General features: G+C 50.6%; 1 protein-coding gene across 1 annotated transcript; it reads right to left on the bottom strand.

Annotated features, from left to right (window-relative positions):
* Positions 1–5,694: 5,694 nt before the first annotated feature.
* On the bottom strand, positions 5,695–21,194 carry LOC142915874 (neuronal cell adhesion molecule-like). The gene is made up of 14 exons (XM_076061507.1): positions 21,069–21,194; positions 19,870–20,028; positions 18,093–18,198; positions 17,681–17,913; positions 17,087–17,209; positions 16,193–16,360; positions 15,396–15,504; positions 14,381–14,583; positions 12,576–12,710; positions 11,926–12,069; positions 10,472–10,583; positions 8,095–8,261; positions 7,633–7,911; positions 5,695–7,130 (listed from the first exon to the last, which is right to left on the bottom strand). Exons 2-14 carry the CDS (start codon positions 19,964–19,966, stop codon positions 6,865–6,867), a joined length of 2,142 nt encoding a protein of 713 aa, XP_075917622.1. The 5' UTR covers positions 19,967–20,028; positions 21,069–21,194; the 3' UTR covers positions 5,695–6,864.
* Between the last annotated feature and the right edge of the window lie 1,502 nt (positions 21,195–22,696).

Below are 22,696 nucleotides of genomic sequence, written 5' to 3'. Positions count from 1 at the left end.
AATTGCATAAACCTACCCCCGGGTTTGCATGGCTAGTTCACCGCATGCCGGACCTTGGCCCATGCCAATATGGTGCCAGACTGCGCTCAGCTGTGTCCGCAGAAACCACCGTAGCCTTGTTCCTTTCTGTGCCTCTGTCCCTCTGCCCAGGGGGACGCAGTGTTGTATCACGTGAGGTTACACAATGGTGAACCAACCTCCAACTAGGCAGGAATGTTTGGTAAGGTGGTGTGGTGCAAGGAGGGAATGGATGTTAAAAACAACAACTTTGTGTTGGACGCATGGGAATGTGAGCTTAGGTAAATATTTTATATGTAGAAATCGTTACGTACGTTTTTAACCTACTGCTAACTCTGCTTCTTTTCTTCTTTATGTTTTTGCTAAAATCTTGACTTGTCATTCCTACAAAAAAAAATCTGGTTTGGGTGGAGAAGCCTTTCCTATGTCTTTGTGCTCATAATCACTCAGTCATGAGATGTTTTTTTTTGTCCACATGAGCATGCGAATGGTCTCATTTTTAATTAAAATTGTTTCCTTACCTCCTTAGCGCCAATGAGCAAGAGTCTCCAAACTCTAGCCTTGATGGCAGAATTCATTCTGAAGTGGCCTTGTGACCTCAGGTCACATGTCAGAACTCACAATATTCTGTAGAATCTTATGTTAAGCAGTTATCAGGAGCAGGGGCCTGTTACTTAATATTCTTTTTTTACTTTTGGCCCAGTTTTATCCCCGATGTGCTAACAGCATCATGGCATGAGAATAATTTATTCGGAACTATTGCAGATCAGTGAATCTTCTCCGTGCTAGATAACAATCTGCTGAGGGAGATTTAATGGAACAAATTACCTCATATCCACGCCAGGGCCAGATTCCCCCCACTTTTGCCCTGCTACAAGGACAAATGTTTGTCACATTATGGTTGACTCGATGTTTTATATTCAGTGCAGACATCGGTGACTGGACTGAGACCATCAGCTCGCCACACTTGAGGGACCCACATTAATCACGGGCAGCTGCCTGGTTTGAATCCCAGGACCTGAGTGGTGCCAGACCAGCGCTGTAACCTCTGAGCTACTGTGCCACCTCTGAGGAATGGGAATCCTAATATTTTACAACTGCAGGCCTCTTCCAGCCCATTGATTGGACACTGGTGTGTGTTCACTTGCAAATTGATCAAATATCAATTTGTTAGTGAACACATACCGTACCCCCGATTAGCACGGTTGGCTATGTATGGTGAGAAAACAGTTCAACATACGTGCATACATGCAAACAAACCTCGTATATACGAAATATCTCTGTTTAAAGCTTTCGTGACTGCAGGGATTCATCTTCTTGGTTCTTTCGGTAAAGTCACCACGTAGAATGGAAATAAAAGAATAAAAAGAAAAATGTTTTATTTTATTATTTTATTTTATAATTTTACATGAGGACGCACTTTCTCTTCGATAAAACATGTTTTATTTTTATTATTTTATTTCCATTCTACGTGACTTTACCGAAAGAACCAACAAGATATTATCTCTGTGTTTTGGAAAACGTACCTCAATAAGTAAACCGTGTATAGCTTAAACACAAGTTTGGTAAAACAGTATTTGTCAAGGTATGACTATACATCAAATATCTGGGGCTATCAATCTCAAGATACCCAATTAATTCACTGACTGCCAATCTACTCTGCCACATTTATAGAACCATTAATTATCTCAGCATCTCAAAGCACCTTGTATCACAGCTCATCTCAACCATGCCATTGCCCTACGGAAGCCTAGCCTAGGGGATACCCAGTGGCAACCTCCCCTGTGAGTCACAAGGTTCATGCAGCATTGGCCTGCTTGTTTGAATACTGTATTCTCTGGATTATAAGACACACTTCTTTACTCAAAGTCGGGGTTGTGTCTTATATGGGATATGTGTGTGACCAATTTGTATCTGGCCACATACACAGAATTCTGTCAGTGTATGAAGCAAGTTCTCCCCTTCGCTGGCTCAACAATCCGTGTGCTTCGTTGCGGGCGGTGTTGTGACGGAGCAGTCGATCCTGCACTCCATGCTGCCACGGGCATCCACGTCCAAAGAAATTGATGCGGGGCTGCTTTCCATCATCTCCTACCCCGCGTCCGCCATCGAGGATGTAGACCTTGTGATGATCACCAAGGATGAGATCACCTCCAAGTTACAGGTGTGTACGCCTGGGTGAGAGTGCCGAATATCCGGACAGGTGCTGGGCCTCCCATAGGTTGACTCGGTCTTAAATAAGTACTTGGTGCAGTGGGTGCAACACCAACACGAGGGAAAGAAAGGTGGCCGGGCACGGTTCTCACTCGGAGCACATGCTCCAACAGCCTGAAAAAGCTATACGGGGAATCTTTGTGTGTGTGTGTAAACCAGGGGTGGGGAACCTCTCCTTATTGAGGACCGAATGTCTTTCAAATGCCTTTGGTGGGCGACATTTATAACAGACACCTCACTTAGCTGTGTTACTGCACCTCAGATAAGCACGGTTGGCTACGTAAGGTGCAAAAGAAGTTCAATTAATACTGCAAGAGGCCTTTGCAGTAACAAAATGGACTTGAGTTTGCTAAAATTAGAAATCACAGTGCAACAATTCGTTTTGCTGCACTGCCCTCTGCTGCCCACAATGCAATTCAGGCAGCTCCCCGCTTTTACGACACAATGCATTCCTGGAAACCCCATTGTAAATCAGATCATCGTAAATTGGACCTATTTTCCTATAAACAGAAGGAAATAATTTGCCAATGTGAGTTTCCTTTTATCACCCATATTTCAAAGGCTTTAATAGGTAAAAATCGACAAAAAAAACTTGAGAATGACAAAAACTCCATGTCAAGTCACATCAGAAACCAGACTAACTGTTGAAATGTTTTCGGAGTTACGTCAGAAGATGCCTCCTAAATCAAGTTTATTTGTCCTAAATCAATCTATGGTGGCATTATATAAACATTGTGAACATGGATCGTAGTAAAGTGGTGGAGACTGCCTGTGTAGCGACATCGGGGGATGTCACTATTGTTCCGGCCCAGAAAGGGCTGTGGCGTGCGATGCATTGTCATCGAGTACACCCGTGGTGGGTGTCGTACCAGCCCTAGCGGGTCTTGGTGAGCGCTGGGATAGCGCAGGCACGACACATAGGGCGCAGGGCAGTCTCCCACGAGGGGGAGCAGGAGAGTGTCAGCCCAAGGACATGGTTGCCTCGGGCCACGGCACTCTGCTTGACCCTGCAGACACACGATCTAGAGTGTTCACAGAGAGGCCCCCTGGTGGGGGGACGAGGAGGCGATCACGTGTCCGGGGAGAGCTTTCGAGAGGGATCGGGGGGGGGGAGCTAGAAGGTGGGCGGGGCCAGGGGCGGAGCGGCCCCGACCCGTGGGGGGATATAAGGCGGGTCCCTGAGAGGGACCGGGGTCGCTGCATTCTACAAGCTGAAGCTCCACGTCCACCAGCTTGAAGCTCTACGTCTCAAGCTGGAAGCTCTACGTCTTACGAGGCAAACACGTGGTCGCGGACCCGAGTGAGGCCCGACCTTTCGTAGCAGTAACTCCTCTGTATAGAGTAGTTAGCTGGGTGGTCACCACCCTAGGCTGTATCTGGTGAAGGGGCAGTTACCTCTTTGTGTTGTGTGTTACAAATAAATGTGTTGCCTCTAAAAAGGAACAATGTCTGCGACTCACTACACCTGTAAAATTGAATGATAATCCATTTATAGACAACCCAATGGTTTATGATGATCCCCACATTGCCAGGCTGGGGGCTGGGCCGCCCCCCCCCCCCCACCATGCCCCCGCCCGAGCCACAATAATACTATGTAAGCGCTGTAATAAAATTAATATCTAAGGACTTTATAGCAGTAACTGCATGCATCGTGTTGTGGGGGGGGGGCGAAGAGGACATCAGACTGTGAAGAAATAGCCGCAGCGTTATGTGTATATTTATTGCATGTTAAACACATCAAAGAAAATGTCCGGTGTGAGCTCCACTGAACGCGCAACACTTGGCAGGGTCCGCCCCCCCCCCCCCCCCAAGCAATTGGCGTGAGTTGGTACAGTCAATGTCGCGCAATAAATAAATTAATATAGCGAAATCCCACGAAATCGCTAATGTGACTAATTGAAAGGTGACGGACATGAAAAAGGAATTGCCTATTCCCACCGTGGGGCTTAGGGCGTGCTGGCTGGCACATTTTTTTCGATGTCAACCCCACGGTTCGAGAGCCAAATCCCTCGCAGGCGCACGCGTGCGTAGACGTTTATAGATAAGAGGAAGATGCGAGCTAATCCAAAAACTAACCTCTATTATGGAGTACGTACGAAGTATAAACGTACGCTAGCGGGTTCGGGGCGAGATGACTGCGACACTGTGCCACACCTCCCCATTGTCAGGTGGTCAGTGGGCACGTTGGACCCTCGCAAATACTTGGGGAGTTTTGGGGTATGGCGGTTGGTCGCAACGCGGGAGAATTGGCACACGTCCAGCAACTGGCAAATTTGCGAAAACTCAACGAGTCCAGCGTTCTCCAACACACAACCGGTGTGCTGCATCAGTAACGAACTGGCACGTTCTGTTTACGTGACACTAAACCTTACTGATTGGCTGTGTCGGGTGGCGGCGGGTTCAACAACACATTTATATAGTCACGCCATCTAACCCAAACACAAACCCACGATTATATAATTTAACCTTCAGCCCAACGCTGATGGGAAGCCACGTGCGGGCACAATGCGCCCAGACAACGCTCCCTCTTTCACCGCCCATCCCGCCCGTTCGTGCCTTGGCAGGAGATGAGAATACGGCGAGCACCCCCGGTGACGAGCGGTACGCGTGCCAGGAGTGCGGAAAGCGGTTCCCCCAGTGACCTGAGCACAAATGATAGCTCAACGAAGTAGTTTATCATCATGATGTGGAAATTCATATCAGCCAAATACTCTAAAAGCATGAACATTAATTCTAACTGTAGAGAGAAAAATCGGAAGACCCGAAGAAAAATCCACGCGATCACAGGGAGACATGCAAACTTCAAATATACAGCAGTTATCGGGGTCAGGATCGAGCAGATGATGTCCTACACACCAGGCGAGGTAGTTATCATCTAGCCGTCGTTTTAATGGTGTTTGTCCCGTATCATTTATGTTAAGAATTTTGCAACATTTCCGTTCCTTCATTCTCACAGTAATCACCTTAATATGGTGTAATGTGACCGTTGGGTTGGAATGTTTTTGTTTCATATAATTGAAATGTTCACTTAAGTAAAAAAAAACATCATGCCTCTGTAATGAGAGTGGGGCGTTGTTTGCTATGCAGTTATGGTTTATCTGGGGTAAGGGTTTACATCTAGAGCAAAGGTGAAGGGGCGGAGCCACCCGGGAAGCCTCTGGAATGTTCCCGAAGGTTCCATGAGGGGCGTGGCCAGAGGCGGGGTTTAGTCGCCGGGGAGCGTTTATAAGCGGGGGCCAGTGCGAGGTGCGGGGTCGGTGTGAAGAATCAAGAGGAGCTCCCCGTCGTGCTGCCCCATCATCTCCATCGGCCACGTGGCGGCTCGACCTCCAGCCGCTCAACCGCTCCCTAGCGCGCCGTCAGCCAGCGGCACGCTAGGGAGCGGTGAGCGCCACGTGGCACGGGGCAGTGAAGCCGCCTGGGTGGCGATCATTCCGTAGTGAGAGAGACAAGAGACATCTAAGCTGTACCGAAGATTTATTAATAAACGACTTAAGTTCCTATCGTGTCGGAGCCACTTATTACACCTGTATGGGTCAGTGTGGTGAGCCTAAGGGTCTCTGTGTGCGGGTCTATGGGTCTCTGATTGGTGAGTCTATGGGTCTCTGTGTGATGAGTGTATGGGTCTCTGATTGGTGAGTCTATGGGTCTCTTGTTTGGTAAGTCTATGGGTCTCTGATTGGTGAGTATATGGGTCTCTGTTTGGTGAGTGTACGGGTAGGTGTGGTGCGTCTACGGGTCTGTGTGGTGAGTCTACGGGTCTCTGTTGAACTTATTTTGTACCATGCATAGCCAACCACGCTAATCAGAGGTGAGGGGGAAGGACAACAAACTAAACACAATGAGCAATTTTGTGTTTTGTCTCACGTTTATTTTCAGCAGCTGTCAATATAATTCGTGATTGGTGGCTCACTGCACTCACAGTCACCCAGCGTTTGATTGCTCCCTGACCTCGCCCAGTGACGTGACTTCTCCCTGACCTCACCTGTGAACATCACTACTCTGCTGTAAACATGAACGATTTCAAAACACAAAAGCACTTTTAAATCATCTGCATGGAAAACTAATTTCTTTAAAACTGCTTCTTGTGTTTAATTTGTCGTCATTCATAGAGGGTTTTTTTTTGGGTTAGATCGTGTAAATATATAAATGTGTCGTTAAAACCCCGTCACCACCCGACACAGCCAACTCAACACAGCACACCGGTTTGTTGGAGAGCCAAGCCACAACATTTACAATCTGAGTATGATGTTTCGCCAGTAATTACAACCAGTTTCATCAGGCAACAGCCAGATTTGTTGTCCTTCCCCCACTCCTCCGATTAGCGCCGTTGGCACCGTACAGGAGTGCGAAATAACTTCAACATACACGAGTATACATACGTATAGCCCCGTCCCACTTGCCCGCTTCCACCAGTGAATCATCCAGGACTAGCGCCGGCATGCTCTCTGAAGGCAAGAGGATCACGGAGTGTGTGAAGTTGGAGGATTTGGATTCATTGGAGGATGAGGTATAAGGGGAGAGAACGGTCACCACGGGGCTAGGGTGCGGAGGGGCTCGGAGGCTGACGACCATGGCAGGGAGATTAAAACAGACGAGATACCTAAAGACGTGAAGGATAAATGAATGTTCCTACATACAAAACAAGTCTGGGTGTATGGGATTTTTCAGTTGCTGATCTCTGGTATTATATTGCCATGAGACTTGATTTACAGTCACAGTGCCACTTCCGCTCACCAAGGGGGCTTGCAGGCGCAGTTGTTGCTGCCGCTTCCTGCCCCACCACGCAACGGACACCACGAACGTCACCAACGTAAGCAACGCCACCACGCCAATCATGGAACTGATGAAGGGGCTCTTAGTCATGGCGGCTGTCTCCTCTTCTGACGAGGAGCGGACTGGGGGGGGGGGGGTCACGAGAGCAGAGAAAAGTCCAGCAACAGCGAACGTTATAGTTGCCCATGCCACAACCTATGAATTTTCATCTCTATAAAAAAAAACTGGACCAGACATATTTTACTGCCCTTGGTAACCCTCCTGGCAGAGTGCAGTGCTGACCCCGTGGGATTGTTTTGTCTTTCATAATCAGCAGCCACCATCTATCTACCTGATAAATGAACCCTCCTGGAGACTTTACAAGCCATCACCATCTTTTGCACAACGATCCATCTGGCTCTATTTAAGCTGTTCGGTAAATGAAAAACATCGTGGACTTTATCCACAAATTTTCTTCCAATTGCGTAGGAAATACACGCAACCACAGGGACAGAGACAATCAAACAATAAACATACAGGCATCGTCAGGGTCAGGATTGAATCCACAAACTCCTGTATACCAGGCAAGGTAGTTAAGATTTTGGCATCACTGCGGTTATGGCGAGAGGGAGGAGAGGGACTCACCATCATCAGCATTGGCACTTCCGATGCTGGCTGGCGTGCGTGGTGATGGTGTGCTCACGCCGTAGTAGCGGTGCCGAGTGGTTGTGGTGGTGCTATCGGTGGTTGTAGCAGCGGTTGCGGCGACTGTTACAGTGGTGGTGGCAGCGGTGGTGGTGGCAGTGGCGGTGGTGATGGAGCTCCAGAGGCCGCTGCCACCGCCGTCCGGCATGCGTGGCGTGGCGCTGGGCCACGCCAGGTCACCGTGTGGCACCGCTCCCGGCTCCGAGTTGTTGCTGGCGACTGTAGGGGGCAGTTTACCAATGGGGGGGGGGGGGGGAAGAGAGCGGCGAATGATAGGCAAGCCAGCCTAAATGTTTATAACCGGCAAAGATGTTCCATTTAGGGGATCCACGTTTTCGCAAGCGAGAGAAGTTAGGGCATGAACGTGGTCGAGAAGACCCCTGCTGGATTGCTTTTTCTAACCTTCGACGAAGAGGCGTGCCTGGAGCTGGTCGTAGTGCAGCTTGTTCATCGCAAAGCACGTGTACGTATCGGAGTCGGTATGCAACAGGTTCGAGATGAGCAGCGTGCCGTTGGCAAAGGTTTGGTAACGCTTGCTCAGCAGGGGTCCGCTGTCCTCACCCTTAAACCTGGCGGTGCGCGGCGTAAGCAGAGAGGGAGGGGGGGGGAGTCTTGACTACCAAGCAACTAAACAAAACAATGTTTATTTTACCAGGTAAGGCGTCACTGAGCTATATAGCTCTTTTTCAGAAGCAACCTGGCTATTGTTGGATGTGTACCCCTTTTTGATAATCAATACATAGTTAATATTCGATTCATAATTATACTACATTTATGTTGAGCTCATTAAGACAGGGCCTTCACTCCTTCCAGCAGAGTTGGGGTCTCGGAAGGGAGGCATCTTTTACACATTCGAAATGAAGGATGTGGGCAGGTGCTCCAAATCGAGGGCAACACATTTATTGTGGTAATCTGTGAAATGCAACAGCACATGTAGCACACACAGCAGATTTCAACCGAGTCACCATTAACCACGTGACTAGTGTACAGGTCAGGTTACTCAATAACAGTTTCCCTTCAACCCAATTCCACTGCTGATAAACCATCTTTGTATTCATTCATAACCTTTACATTTCACTATTCGAATATTACCTTAATCCTAAGCTGTATGTCCATCTAAACCATCCACTTATATTGATATCTTACACCCATTATCTGTACTGTATGTATTGTGCTTGTCACCATTGTATAACTTACTTCTGTACAGGTGTTCTATTCTTAATATCATTACAAGAAGCCATATTCTGGGTGCAATGGCATGGTTATGGAATAAACAGTATTAGGGTTAGATAATTACCAGTATTAACTACAGTAAGTCATCCTTTACAGTGCATAGTGCTAAACCCCCTCCAATTGAATGTATCACAAACTACCAATTCAAAACAACATTTTGGTCCTTTACCTGTAAAATGCAACAGCACGTGGGTCACACAGAAATTCTCAACCGAGTCGCCATTAACCACGTGACTGGTATAGAGGTCAGGTTACTCAATAACCCTGCCACCCACCTACAGGCCCGACTCAGTATCGCATGCTGGTGTACACGTGCATTGATGTACTGCACAGCACATAAGGACCTTCACAAAAGCACACTTTACCCCATTATTGCACGAGGAAATAATTTAACGAGTGGTCTATTTATAATGTGCCTCTTATCATTCTCATGCCTATAAATGTATAAATAAGTGACATCGCACGTGAGACCTTCACGGGACATAGGCCCTTTGTCCGAACTAAGTTAGTTAAAATGTGGGTCCTTGCAAGAAGTAGCAAACACCTTACGTGGATATAACATCCGGCATTCTGGTCCAAAAGCTTAGGTTCTACATCCACCCAGGGTCTGGTTGCATTGACCGTAATTCATATTCACGAGAAGGGGCGTGATTTCAAGAGGGGAAATTGCCATTTGATGTTAAACTCAAAGTTCTCAAGTCAGTCTATGCGGGGGCATGACTCCCAGGGGCTACCTCATGAAGAGCACCCACTGGTAATTGTTCTGATGTATCACTGGTAGAATTATTGTTTATTGATATGTTGTTTGGTCTGCTGCGACTTTGTCTTTCCAGACTGGTAGATGGCCGTCTGGTTTTGCCGATGTTTTCCACATACTGTTAAGTTCTTGGAGAGTAAACCTTTTTGTTCTAATGCCAGTGTGTTCCCATATTTTCTTAAGGCCACGGCTATATCATTGAGCTTGCATATTTTTCTGTAGTCACTTATCTATTAAATACTCAGCGTTATAGAGGACTGAGTGTCCGAGTGGTTTATTTCGGTGGCATGAGTCGTATTGCTTGAAAAAGCCTCGCCTGGTATACAGGAGGTCGTGTGTTGGATCCCGACCCTGATGGTTCCTGTTGTCTATGTGTAGTCTGCGTTTCTCTCTTTCTCCCCGTGGTGGTTACGTGGATTAGTCTCCAGGTTATGTGGTGTTTTCCCCTCTACATCAACATCATGCATTTAGAGTATTATGGGTCTCTCTGGGTCTTTATGGGCGGTCTGTATATATGAAGTTTGCATGTTCTCCCCATAGTTATGTCGATTTTTCTCCGGGTTCTCTGGTTATCCCTCCACATTCAGAATCAACGTGGAGGTTTAGAGTATTTGGCTGCTATAAGTTTCCACGTGAAGATAAGCCACTTCATCGAGCTATCATTTGTGACAGACAGATGACTTCTGAAAAGAGATAAATGGTAGCTCAGTGGGGTCTTAGCTGATAAAATAAAAAAAAGACTGTTTAGTTAATGAGAGAGTAAAGTAGCCAGGCCAGCGTCGGTCTCACCAGATGATGTTGGGGCGCGGTAACCCAAATACTGCACATTCCATGTACATGACCTGGCCCTCTGTCGCCGTGTACAGCGTGTCTGGCTCCGACAGCATCCGTGGGGGCACGGCTGTGGGAGAGGTGGGGAGGGCGGGATGGGGGGTGGCAGAGATAGGGAGCAGGGGGGAGGTGAGGGAGGGAGGGGGGTAGCTGAGTTAGAGAAATGTTATGGAACCGCAGCAGAGATGCTAACAGGTGAAGGAGGAGGAGATCTTGGGGGGGGGGGGGTGGCAGGAGTTGACGACAGAAGATTCAGGAGGGAAGTGAGAGAGAGATTGGAGAATGAGGAGAGCGAATTAGCAAATGTAAGGAGGGGAGGAAGAGCAGAGGGAGACACTGAATGGGAGTGCGGAGGAAGGGTGGAGAAGCCCAGAATACAGGAAGTGGAATGTGGAGGGGGAGGGAGGGGGAGGGTTTGAAGGGGGGGAACCAACACGAGAGGAATAAATATGGGGACCGAGAAGACGGAGTTGGAAAGCGAAGATGAGCGAAGTTGAGGAGCGAGATGTTACAAAGTCGAACCGAGACTAGAGAGGTGGCAGAGAAGGAGGACATGGAGGAGGAGATGCAGGGTTTAGCAAGAGAGAGGATGGTGGTGATGGCGAGAAGGGTGAAGACGAAGCCGGGGAGGAGCGACGCTTGTGGGAGGAGCCCCCCTCATCCTCCTTACGTAGCATGGTGGTATGAAAGGATATCATCATACAGCCCCATAGACTCACACAGACACGCATAGACTCATACAGAGACCCATAGACTCACACAGAAACTCATTCAGTTTATTTATTTGGTATAGCCCTGTGAGCCATTCGGCTCTTGACTCACACAGAGACCCACAAACTCATACAGATACCTATAGACTCACAGAATCACAGAGAGACCCACAGAATCACACAGACCGATAGACTCACACAGAATCCCACAGACTCACAGAGGCTCATAGACTTATACAGAAACTCAGACTCACACAGAAACCCACAGACTTACAGAGACCCACATAATCACACAGACCGATAGACCACACAGAATCCCACAGAGACCCATAGACTTACACAGAAACTCATTGACTCATGGAGACGCAGACTTACACAGAAACCGATAGACTTTCACAGAAACCGATAGACTTACACAGTGACTTACAGACTCACACAGAGACCCACAGACTCACAGAGACCTACGGAATCACACAGACCGATAGACCACACAGATTCCCACAGAGACCCATAGACTTACACAGAAACTCAGACTCTCACAGAGACCCACAGACTGACACAGACGCACAGACTCACACAGCAACCTATAAACTTACACAGAGACCATAGACTCGCACAGAGACTCAGTTGTCTTTCCCCCGCATCTCCGACTATCATAGTTGGCTACATGCGGCGGTGCGTTACCCACAACCCCCCGCTCACCCAGCACGTTGACGTATGCATTAGCCAGGATGGTGCCGTGCCGGTTTGAGGCCTCACACTGGTACACACCAGTGTCTTCCTCCTCCAGCCAGGTCAGCGTCAGGGAGTCGCCGTCCACCCGCCGTCCTAGCACCTCGGGGGCTTCTGCTCCATCGCACGGCGGTACGACACCCGGCACAGTTTGGCGTGGTCTTGGCACGATTTGCCACGATTTGCCACGATTTGGAATGGTCTTAGCATGATATGTCATTTTTTGGTAGGATGAATTTAGCACAATATGGCATTATGTGGCTCAATTCGATAAGTTCTGTGATTTGGCTGAGTGAGTGCGCGACTAGCTGGGTGAGTGTGTGCACATAGCGGATGAGTGAGCGGGTGAGTAAGCGTGTGATTGGTTGACCGAGTGTGTGAATTGTTGTGATTGGTTGACCGAGTGATCGGTTGACAATCGACTGCGAGCGTGAGCATGCGAGTGGATGAGGCGTGTGCATGTGTAAGTCGGTGGACAAGCGGTTGAGTGAGCATGTGATCGGCTGTGAGTGTGTGGACGAGAAAAATTCGAGTGGGTGAGCAAGTGCATAGGTGGGGCAAGTGGCTGAGCAGGTGATGCTGGCCGCCCCCCCCTATTCACACGCCCCCTCGTGTCTCACCATCGATGGGCACGCCGTTGATGAACCATCGGATGGTCGGTGTGGGGATTCCACTTGCACGGCACGTGAGCTCAACGGTGTCCCATAGGGCGTAGTCACGGTTCTCTGGCACTGGAGCGGTCCAGTACGGCTTGGCTGCAGTGGCCGGGAAAGCACGAGGAGGAGGAGGAGGCAGGGGGGGGGGAGAAGGAGGGATTAGACAATGTCCCATGCTTGTAAACTAGACGACACATTTTTGTAACTATTTGTAGTTACCAGGTAAGGTCCGCTGAGCTATGTAGCTCTTTTTCACAGGCGACCTGGCTCTTGAACGAAAAAATCCACGTGACTGTCACATGGCACCAATAAGTGTCAAGGCAGAACAAGAAAGAGGGTGGGGGTCCACCTGTAATAGGGAAAGGCGTCTGATGAAAATTAACAAAGCAAGGTGCCAATCACCATTAGTGTGGCCAGCTTCCTATAAATAGGGACCACCCCACCCGCACCAGACATCGGAGGGAGAATGGAGGAAGACCCCAGCTGTGTGTCTGCTCACAAGGCTCCAGCCAGCAGCGGGAACAGGAGCAGTCCCCCCAAAACCTCCAAGCATCCCCAGCTGTCAGCAGCAGCTCAGCGTGGACCGTGGGTTATTGGTAACATAAAAACAATACAGATGTCGGTAATGCACCCAGGGCCCTAAGTAACGGTCCCTGTGATTTGTCGGTGGTCACCCGGTGGGGGGGGCAGACTGTACAGAGGAGCAGCAGAGAGGTTGCCTCTGACGTCGCCCCCCTGTCGTGGTGAGGAACCAGCAGGCGGCGGCTCTCTTTCTCCTCGGACTGCGGTGGCAGGCCGGGGTTGGCACCTCCAAGTTGCCTTTCTTGTGAACGCAGCCCGACATCGGGTGGTGAACGCCGGCTGAGGCTAAACGTGTCCTAAGGGTGCTGTGCTTGTGCGTGTGTTCGGGAACCCGTAGCCTCAGGTGTGAGCGTTGGGACAAAGGGGACGTCCTGGGGTATAATGTGAGCACATCGTGTGGTGCAGATAGATGCTGTGGTGTGAAAGCAGGCAGGGGAAGCGTTTCTAAAACTTAAAGACGGAGCGACCCTCTGAAATCGCCTCGGTCTTGACTCGACCCACGCTATAGATGACCGTGACTTGGCTGACCAAAAAGTATAACAGTGGCAGCAATAAAGGTGAGCCTTGAAGTAGGCTAGAACCGAATGCGCCACAGCGAGCACGGGTAAAGAGACACCGTAAACTCCAAATACGCAGCCGGTGTCAGGATCGGGATCAAACCCACGACCTCCTGTGTACCAGTCGAGGTAGTTAACATCTCCTAGCCACTGTGATGATGATGATGATAGACGCAAACTCTGAATATACATCAGCAGGCATCGTCAGGGTTGGGATCTAACCCACGACCTCCTGAATACCAGGCAAGGTAGTTAACATCTCATAGCCATCGTGGCACCCAAATAACAAAGACCCCCTTGCATAGACTTTAACAAACTGTTGAGGCAAGTGCTGTTTGTGAGCAACTCTGAAGGCCGACATGGCACACAAGGGGGTGGGTGGCCAGCACCGTACCCGGCCGCCTTTGTCTCCCCAGTGGCGATATTTACATGCCGCACCAGGTACTCATTTGAGGCCGAGTTGACCTAGGCGAGGCCCAGGACCAGTTTAGATAATCGTCGCTGGCGGTAGTGGCCGACAGTGAGGAGGCGAATCGGAAACTCGAGCTGCTGGGTTCATAGCGGAGTTGCGCTAACACCAAAACCACCACTCCGCCATGCGCACACACGCAGGCACACACGTGCACACACATTCCACGGTGACCGTGACGGTGTGCAGCGCCACGCCCTCGCTGTTGACGGCGCGGCATCGGTAGTCGCCGCCATCGGACTCCGACGCGTTGCGGATGGCCAGCGCTGTGCCGGAGACGGCGGCGAGGGCGGCGGCGAGGGCGGCGGCTTGCTCCGACGACACCGCCCCACCCCACTTGCTCCAGCTCACCTCCGGCGTGGGGCTGCGTGCACACACACGGGGAGTGCACACGCAACGCGCGCACGTGTGTGGAACTAGGGTAGTGTACAGTAGTGTAAAGTGTAGTATGTAGTGTATAGTGTAGTCTTGAAAAAAAAAAACCCCTGCCTCTTCAGCGGTGCCGGACGGTAACACTGCGGTGGATGTGAGCAACGCCATGGAGGGAAGGCCAATTGCAAATCGGCTATTCCCTCACGGCGCTTATAGCCCAAACAGCGGCCAAATGCAGGCTCTGGACAAGCGCGAGGAGCTGGTAACCCCTCCACCTTCAATTCAACTACCACTGAACCATGTGCAACATATAGAATGAAGATTGTGCCGGAGGCCCCAGGGGGACAGGCGTCTATGATGTCTCCTGGCTAAACAACAAATTGCAGAGCCACGAGGCTGCATCCTTACCCTTGGGGTTCCTCCAGAAACAGCAAAGAGACACGTGGAATGTTCAAACGCTCAATGCGGAGGAGAGAGCGCCACTCCTCTGTTGGGATCTGGACCGGTACCACCTGGACCTCTCTGGTATTTAGGCAACTGTGGGCTCACAGTAGGGGCCACAGGCGGTGCATCAGCCAGTCATCTCAGTCAGTCGACGCATGGCACCTGGGTCTGCCCCGAGACCTCCTGCTAGCGGGCGTTCGACACTTCACGTGGCCTCGACGTGCACACGGCCTGGCACAAGCGCCGTGGTGATGTCACCGCCACTTAGTGGCGAATGGCGGTTGTTGTTGTTGCACTTGTGTGGGTGTGCGTGTACGTGTGTACATGTGTGTGTGTATGTGTGCATGCGTGTATACGTACAGCCCTTGTGTGATGCACGTCAGCAGCAGCGTTTCCCCAGAGAGGACCATCTTGGTGCTCGTCTCGCCCACAGGCTCCAGGAACACTGGCCGGCTCTTTGACGGACGCTCTGCGTGCATCCACGCATGCGTGGGGAGCGGTGGCACGGTGGTTAGCGCTACACTGTGCTACAAACCTGGCCATGACCTGAGTTTGATTCCCGCTGTAGGGCAACACCGGTGATGATTATCTGAACCGGTCATGGGCCTTCCCTAGGTCGACTCAGCCTCAAATGAGTACCTGGTATGATGTGTAAACATCGCCACCGGGGAGACAAAGGCGGTCGGGCCTGGTGATGGCCACCCACCCTCTTGTCTGCCATGCCGACCTTCATAGGTGCTCGCTAACAGCACTTGCCCCCGACAGTCTGTTGCAGGCACTAACCTGCCACTTTAACACAAAGACAGAGATCCCCCATATAGCCTTCACAGACTGTAGGGGCAAATGCTGTTAGCGAGCACCTATGAAGGCCGGCATGGCACACGAGGGGGTGGGTGGCCAACACCACGCCCGGCCGCCTTTGTCTCCCCAGTGGCGATCTTTTTACGCACCGGACCAGGTACTCATTTCAGATAATCGTCACTGGTGTTGCCCGGGTTCATGGCGCAGCGTAGCGATAACCGCTATGCCACCGCACCCCACATACACAAACTTACACACATGCATGTACGCACACACACGTACACACACACACACACACGTACACACACGCACTTCCCCGCGTTCGCCACCGCCGCCACCACGCCGTCGCCACTCACCGGGTTTGACGACCAGCCGGAGCGGCTGCTTGTACTGGATGGTCCCCGTGTGCGGGTAGCGAGCGTAGCACACGTAGTCACCCCGGTCGCTCGGAAGCACGTTGGCGAAGTAGAGGTCCCCGTCCAAGCCCTGCGACACTCGCGCATCCAGCGGCACTTTCTCCATGGCTGCAGCGCCATCCCGGGGGTAAGGGCGGTGGGCAGTCGGGGGGGTGGGCGGGGGGGGGGGGGAATTAAGGAGATCTGAATCTTTATTAGGGGTCCACCGCACAAACCGTGGAAGCAGCGGATGCGGATACTTGATGATGCGCAGATGGAAGATGAACAACTCTCCAGTAGTGGTGTGCAACTGCGGTCATCCACGACAGACACCGTAACAACGTAGGACGACGCGAACGCCCGATCCGCAAATACGAAGGAGACGTCACGGACGTCTCCTTTTTTGGCATCGACACCAGCAGCCACACGAAATAAGCAGACTCGTGGATACCCATAGATATCCAGACTCACAGAGATGCACAGAGACTCAGGAGACCCAGAGACACCCCTAGAGACCCGTATAAACACATAGACCATGGAGACATCACAGAGATGATTCACCACTCCGCTACTCCCTGTCGACGGGGTCGTCTGGCATGACCACCCGAATGTGACATTGTAGCTGTTGCTCTGCATCCACATCAGCAGCCGTACGGAAGCAGAAGAACACGGATGTCCAGTATGGGCACGGGGTCAGCGAGTTACAACAACCAACAATGCAAACAACACGATGGGAGAGAGAGTCGCACGCAAACTGCAAGTATGCAGCACGCGTCATCAGGGTCGGGATCGAACCCACGCCCTCCTGCGTATCAGGCGAGGTAGTCAACATCTCATAGCCACAGTGCCACTCACAGCCGTCCAACCAGAAGACGGTGGGAGGAGGAAAGCCGTGGGGAGGGTGGCAGCGCAGCACGGCCGGGGAGCCCTCGGTGGCCATGATGGGTTGAAGCAGCTCACGGGGCCACAGGGGAGCACCTGCAGGATACAGGCAAAGACTCCCCGTGTAGCCTCAAACAGACCATTGGGGCAAGTGCTGTCGGCGAGCAGCATCACCTGTGAAGGCCGACGTGGCACACGACAGGGTTGGTGGTCAGCGCTGCACCCGGGCCGCCTTTGTCTCCCCAATGGTAATGTTTTTACATTTCGCATTAGATACTCGTTTGAGACTGAGTCGACCTAGGGGAGGGCCCAGGACGGGTTCAGTAACAGTCGTTGGTTGTTGTCTAATTAAACCTGACTAAGTGCAGCCAGAGGGACAGCGCACTTTGTGTGTGGGGAGCAGTAGTGTAGCAGTTAGCGCACTGTGTGTGTGGGGAGCGGTGGTGCAGCGGTTAGCACACTGTGTGTGTGTGTGTGTGGGGAGTGGTGGTGCAACGGTTAGCACTCTGTGTGTGTGAGTGGTAGTTCACGGTCCAAGCGTGGCATCATCCCCCCCCCCTCACTCACGCGCCAGCCGCACGGTGATGTTTGCGGTGAGCGCCGTGCCGGCCCGGTTCTCCGCCGAGCAGCGGTAGACCCCCTCATAGGCCTCCACGGTGATGCTGTCATCGCCGTAATCCGCGGACGCCGCCACCACCGCCGCCATGTCTACAGTGAAGGTGCCCGAACTTTTCCCATGCCGCCTCACGTGGGGGTCGCTGTCCGGGTCAAAGCTCCGGCCATCTTTGCTCCACCAGAACCTGCAGCACAAACGGGAAGGGAGGGAGGGGGAGGGGAGAGAAGGGAGGGAGAGAGTTAATAAGAGATGGAGGTAGGAAGGGGGGGAGGGAGGTGGGGAGGGAGGGCTAAGTCGGGAGGGAGGGACGGAGGGAGGGGATGGAGGTTGGGACGGAGGGATGGAGGGAGGTGGGGAGCGTACTTGGGTGTTGGGTTGCCGTGTGCCTCACACTCCACCACAATGTTGTCCCGTGGGTCCACGATGTAATCCACCCGCGATTGCCGGGTGATGGACGGAGGCTGAGTAACTGCAAGAGATCAACGGGTTAACAAACCGTGGCAGCAGCAGCAGCAGAAGAAGAAGCGGATACCTGACAATGCAGCAAATGTAAAATAATAAGAACTCTCCGTCAGTGGTGCAACTGCGGTCATCCAGAACAGACACCCAGACACCGTAATAACCTACAACGACCCACTGCCCGATCCACAAATACGAAGTAGGAGACATCACAGTGTCACCGGCTCGCCATATCCCTCTCCTGCCGTGGCCATAACGAGGGGACAGGCCGTTGAATACAGACAACCACAACAGACGAGATCGGAGGCGACGAGTGGATACTCCGCGTTGTGTTCTGCCCTCCTCCTGAGGATCGAGTGACTCCACCACCGAGGGACACCAGAGGGTCGTTGCACGGCAACTCGTTATTTCCAAGTGTTCTGAGGAGCATTTGTGCTTCTGCAATGGTGACCAGGTGCACACCGATCGACCCAACGTCCCACAGCACCTCACTGCTCAATCCCCATACAGCGTCCATCTGAATCTGAATAGGTGCCCTGTACCCTGAATTGATTACTCCACTGGTGGGCATTGCCTACTGTGCAGTCACGTGAGTCTATGGGTCCAATCTAAGGTCATCATTAACTCCGTTAGATAATTATACGTGTGGTTCGTTACAATCAAGCCCATAGCGGTTACATTAGCGATGATGATACACAACTCTGTGACTGCTCCTGACGTGGTTATCTGGGCTTGGCCACCTGCATGTGAAATTGTAGTTGTTGCTCTGGAATTGACATCAGCCATAGGGAAGAAGGAGATGGCTCATAGATATCCATACAGATCCAGACTCAGAGACTCACAGACACTCGGAGACCCATAGAAAGTTGTAGAGACTCAAAGACCCATAGAGACTCACGTAGACTCATAGGCACCCACAGAGACTCAAAGAGATCCACGGAGACTCAGACCCAGAGACTCTTGTAGACCCAGGTTCAGAGAGCCCTATAGAGATCCATAGACTCAGAGAGACCCCATTGTGACCCAGTGTCCCATTGTGTCCCAATGTCCCATTGTGTCCAGTTGTGTCCCATTGAGCCCTGTTGTGTCCCATTGTGTCCCAGTGTCCCATTGTGTCCCAATGTCCCATTGTGTCCCAATGTCCCATTGTGTCCCATTGGGTCCCATTGTGTCCAGTTGTGTCCCATTGTGTCCAGTTGTGTCCCATTGTGTCCCGCTATGTCCCATTGTGTTCCATTGTGTCCCGCTGTGTCCCATTGTGTCCCGTTGTGTCACATTGTGTCCAGTTGTGTCCCATTTGAGCCCTGTTGTGTCCCATTGTGTCCTGCTGTGTCCCATTGTGTCCCGTTGTGTCCCATTGTGTCCAGTTGTGTCCCATTGAGCCCTGTTGTGTCCCATTGTGTCCCAGTGTCCCATTGTGTCCAGTTGTGTCCCATTGAGCCCTGTTGTGTCCCATTGTGTCCCAGTGTGTCCCAGTGTCCCATTGTGTCCCATTGTGTCCAGTTGTGTCCCATTTGTGACAGGAAAAGGCGGCTTCTGAAAAAGAGCGACAGAGCAGCTGAGTGGGGCTTCCTTGGTAAGATAAAGACATCGTTTAGTTGATAGACTTTGGTGGGCGATTGGTGGGTGTAGTGTTGTAGAGGGGGTATCAGCTGGGAGAGGGGGGGTGTTTGCTACTCACCGCCAAGGGGCAGGACGAGGGGGTGGTCACAAAGAGCGCCAAGCAGAGATGCCAGCAACGCCACGAAGCAGGCGGTGGTGGTGGAGAAAGCCTCCATCGGGGTGGGGGCCGGGCGGATGGTCGGACCGGGGGGGTGGGGTGGGGGCTTCCTTCACTTGGCTAGGAGAGGAGGAAAGGGGGGAGGAAGAGGGGAGGAGGAAGGGGCGGAGGAGATGGAGAGGCAGGAGGGGGAAGGATGGGAGGGAGATTTGAAGGCCTTACAATGGAATAAGTAATATTGAAAAAAAACTTTTAAAACGCTTTATTCAAATGTACCGTACTAGTAATGGAAGAACTCCACGACTCCAGGAAGTGGCCCCGAAGCTTGCCACAATGTAAAGGGGACCGTGGGCAATTACAGCCAGCGTCAGTTGAGCGTGGACAATTAGACCCAAGCCGAAACATGACGTATAAAAATGAATGTTTAAAAATATATTTTTAATGATTGAATATCGTATTGTCATCAGTATGACACAAGTATACCAATTTTGCAGTCGATACCACATTTGGAAGTGGGTTAAAATTGAGTTACAAGATTTGAGGACACAACAACAACAGAGTGAGTTCAATAAAAGCGTGTTGAGTACAATCTCACGCGGCGTTCGGGTTTTCTCCCTGTTGTTTGTGTACTAAAAGCTGTCTGGGAAGCCAATTTCAGCTTTCTGCCTCGTCGGCAAGTATCCTGGAGGTGTTTTAGAAATACAGATGAAGGTTTTCACCCCGACGAGCTATGAAGCTCTCTTACACAAACGTCGAGGAAGGGCACGGGGTCAGAACATGAGGACAATCACTACAAAGACACGATACGTTCAACGTGAAGAAAAGGAAGACAATACACTTTTAAAAATGTATAAATTATCTGTACATCGATTAAATGTACATGGTAGTCCCCGACTTACGACGGAGATGCGTTACGACGAACCCCATCGTAGGTCAAAAAATATCGTAAGTCGAAGATGGCCTTAGCCTACCCAGGAGTCTTAAAGAATGCTGATAATTTAGCAAAACACAGCAATTTACAGTAGCGTACTGTATAAACTATACACTGTATGTATTGATTAATTACAATACTGTATTGCTCGGTAAAATGTAAAGTAAACACCAGGGTAAATTCTTAGCCTACCTATATGAACTGCAATTTCATTCTTGCTCTCACTCACCCACACAGGCGGAGGAGGAGGTGAGGATGAGAGGGCTTGGCTGAGGAGGTGTCAGTGGCAGCAACACAGCCACAGCAATGGTGGAGCAGCAGCAGCAGCAGTCCAGTAAAAAGCCAGCCAGCACGCAACTTGACTACAGCCAGCGTCTTTGTTCAGGGCTCAGGAGGCGAAGTTGTTGACTCAGCCCTGTTGACTCAACACGCCCCTTAGCAAGGGGTGGCTTAAGCTCTGGCAAATAGGCGATGGTTTCCGCCGAGTTGTGTGGATTAAAGTTTCACATTCCTGGGATGCATTGCCCAGTACTCACGTCTAGAGTCAACATCGGCGTATACACACAAAGACAAAGATCCCCCGTGTAGCCTTAACAGACTGTAGGGTCAAGTGCTGTTAGCGAGCACCTATGAAGGCCGGAACGGTACACGAGGGGGTGGGTGGCCAGCACCACGCCCGACCGCCTTTGTCTCCCGAGTGGCAATGTTTACACACCACACAAGGTACTCATTTGAGGCTGAGTCGACCTAGGGGAGGCCCGGGACCGGTTCAGATAATCGTCACTGGTGTTGGCCGTGAGCGGGAATCGAACCCACGTCGCCAGGTTCATAGTGCAGCGTAGCGCTAACTGCTACACTACCGCTCCCCACACACACATATACATACACACACACAAATACAGTGAGGGAAGAAAGTATTTGATCCCTGCTGATTTTGTACGTTTGCCCACTCACAAAGAAATGATCAGTCTATAATTTTAATGGTAGGTTTATTTGAACAGTGAGCGACAGAATAACAACAAGAAAATCTGGAAAAACGCATGTCAAAAATGTTATAAATTGATTTGCATTTTAATGAGGAAAATAAGTATTTGACCCCCTCTCAATCAGAAAGATTTCTGGCTCCCAGATGTCTTTTATACAGGTAACGAGCTGAGATTAGGAGCACACTCTTAAAGGGAGTGCTCCTAATCTCAGCTTGTTACATGTATAAAAGACACCTGTCCACAGAAGCAATCAATCAATCAGATTCCAAACTCTCCACCATGGCTAAGACCAAAGAGCTCTCCAAGGATGTCAGGGACAAGATTGTAGACCTACACAAGGCTGGAATGGGCTACAAGACCATTGCCAAGCAGCTTGGTGAGAAGGTGACAACAGTTGGTGCGATTATTCGCAAATGGAAGAAAGACAAAAGAACTGTCAATCTCCCTCGGCCTGGGGCTCCATGCAAGATCTCACCTCGTGGAGTTGCAATGATCATGAGAACGGTGAGGAATCAGCCCAGAACTACTTGTCAATGATCTCAAGGCAGCTGGGACCATAGTCACCAAAAAAACAATTGGTAACACACTACAACGTGAAGGACTGAAATCCAAAATCGATCCTGAGATGTGTACAAACCTGGTGGCCAACTACAAGAAACGTCTGACCTCTGTGATTGCCAACAAGGGTTTTGCCACCAAGTACTAAATCATGTTTTGCAGAGGGATCAAATACTTAATTCCCTCATTAAAATGCACATCAATTTATAACATTTTTGAAATGCGTTTTTCTGGATTTTGTTGTTGTTATTCTGTCTCTCACTGTTCAAATAAACCTACCATTAAAATTATAGACTGATCATTTCTTTGTCAG

The sequence above is a fragment of the Petromyzon marinus genome, unplaced genomic scaffold, assembly GCF_048934315.1.
Source record: "Petromyzon marinus isolate PM22_M1 ecotype Great Lakes invasive population unplaced genomic scaffold, UKy_Petmar_22M1.pri1.0 PM_G_Scaffold_36, whole genome shotgun sequence".
Classification (NCBI taxonomy): Eukaryota; Metazoa; Chordata; class Hyperoartia; order Petromyzontiformes; family Petromyzontidae; genus Petromyzon; species Petromyzon marinus.
Note: the sequence above shows the minus strand (reverse complement) of the source record. Positions and strands in the feature narration are given on the sequence as shown.

Excerpts from the sequence above, each read along its gene's own strand:
- LOC142915874 (XM_076061507.1), bottom strand. The coding sequence starts at position 19,966 with ATGGAGGCTTTCTCCACCACCACCGCCTGCTTCGTGGCGTTGCTGGCA. Across the intron at positions 12,070-12,575 it reads CAACGGCGTGCCCATCGATG|AAGCCCCCGAGGTGCTAGGA; the intron begins GTGAGACACGAG and ends GCGATGGAGCAG. Across the intron at positions 10,584-11,925 it reads TGCATACGTCAACGTGCTGG|CCGTGCCCCCACGGATGCTG; the intron begins GTGAGCGGGGGG and ends CCTCTCCCACAG.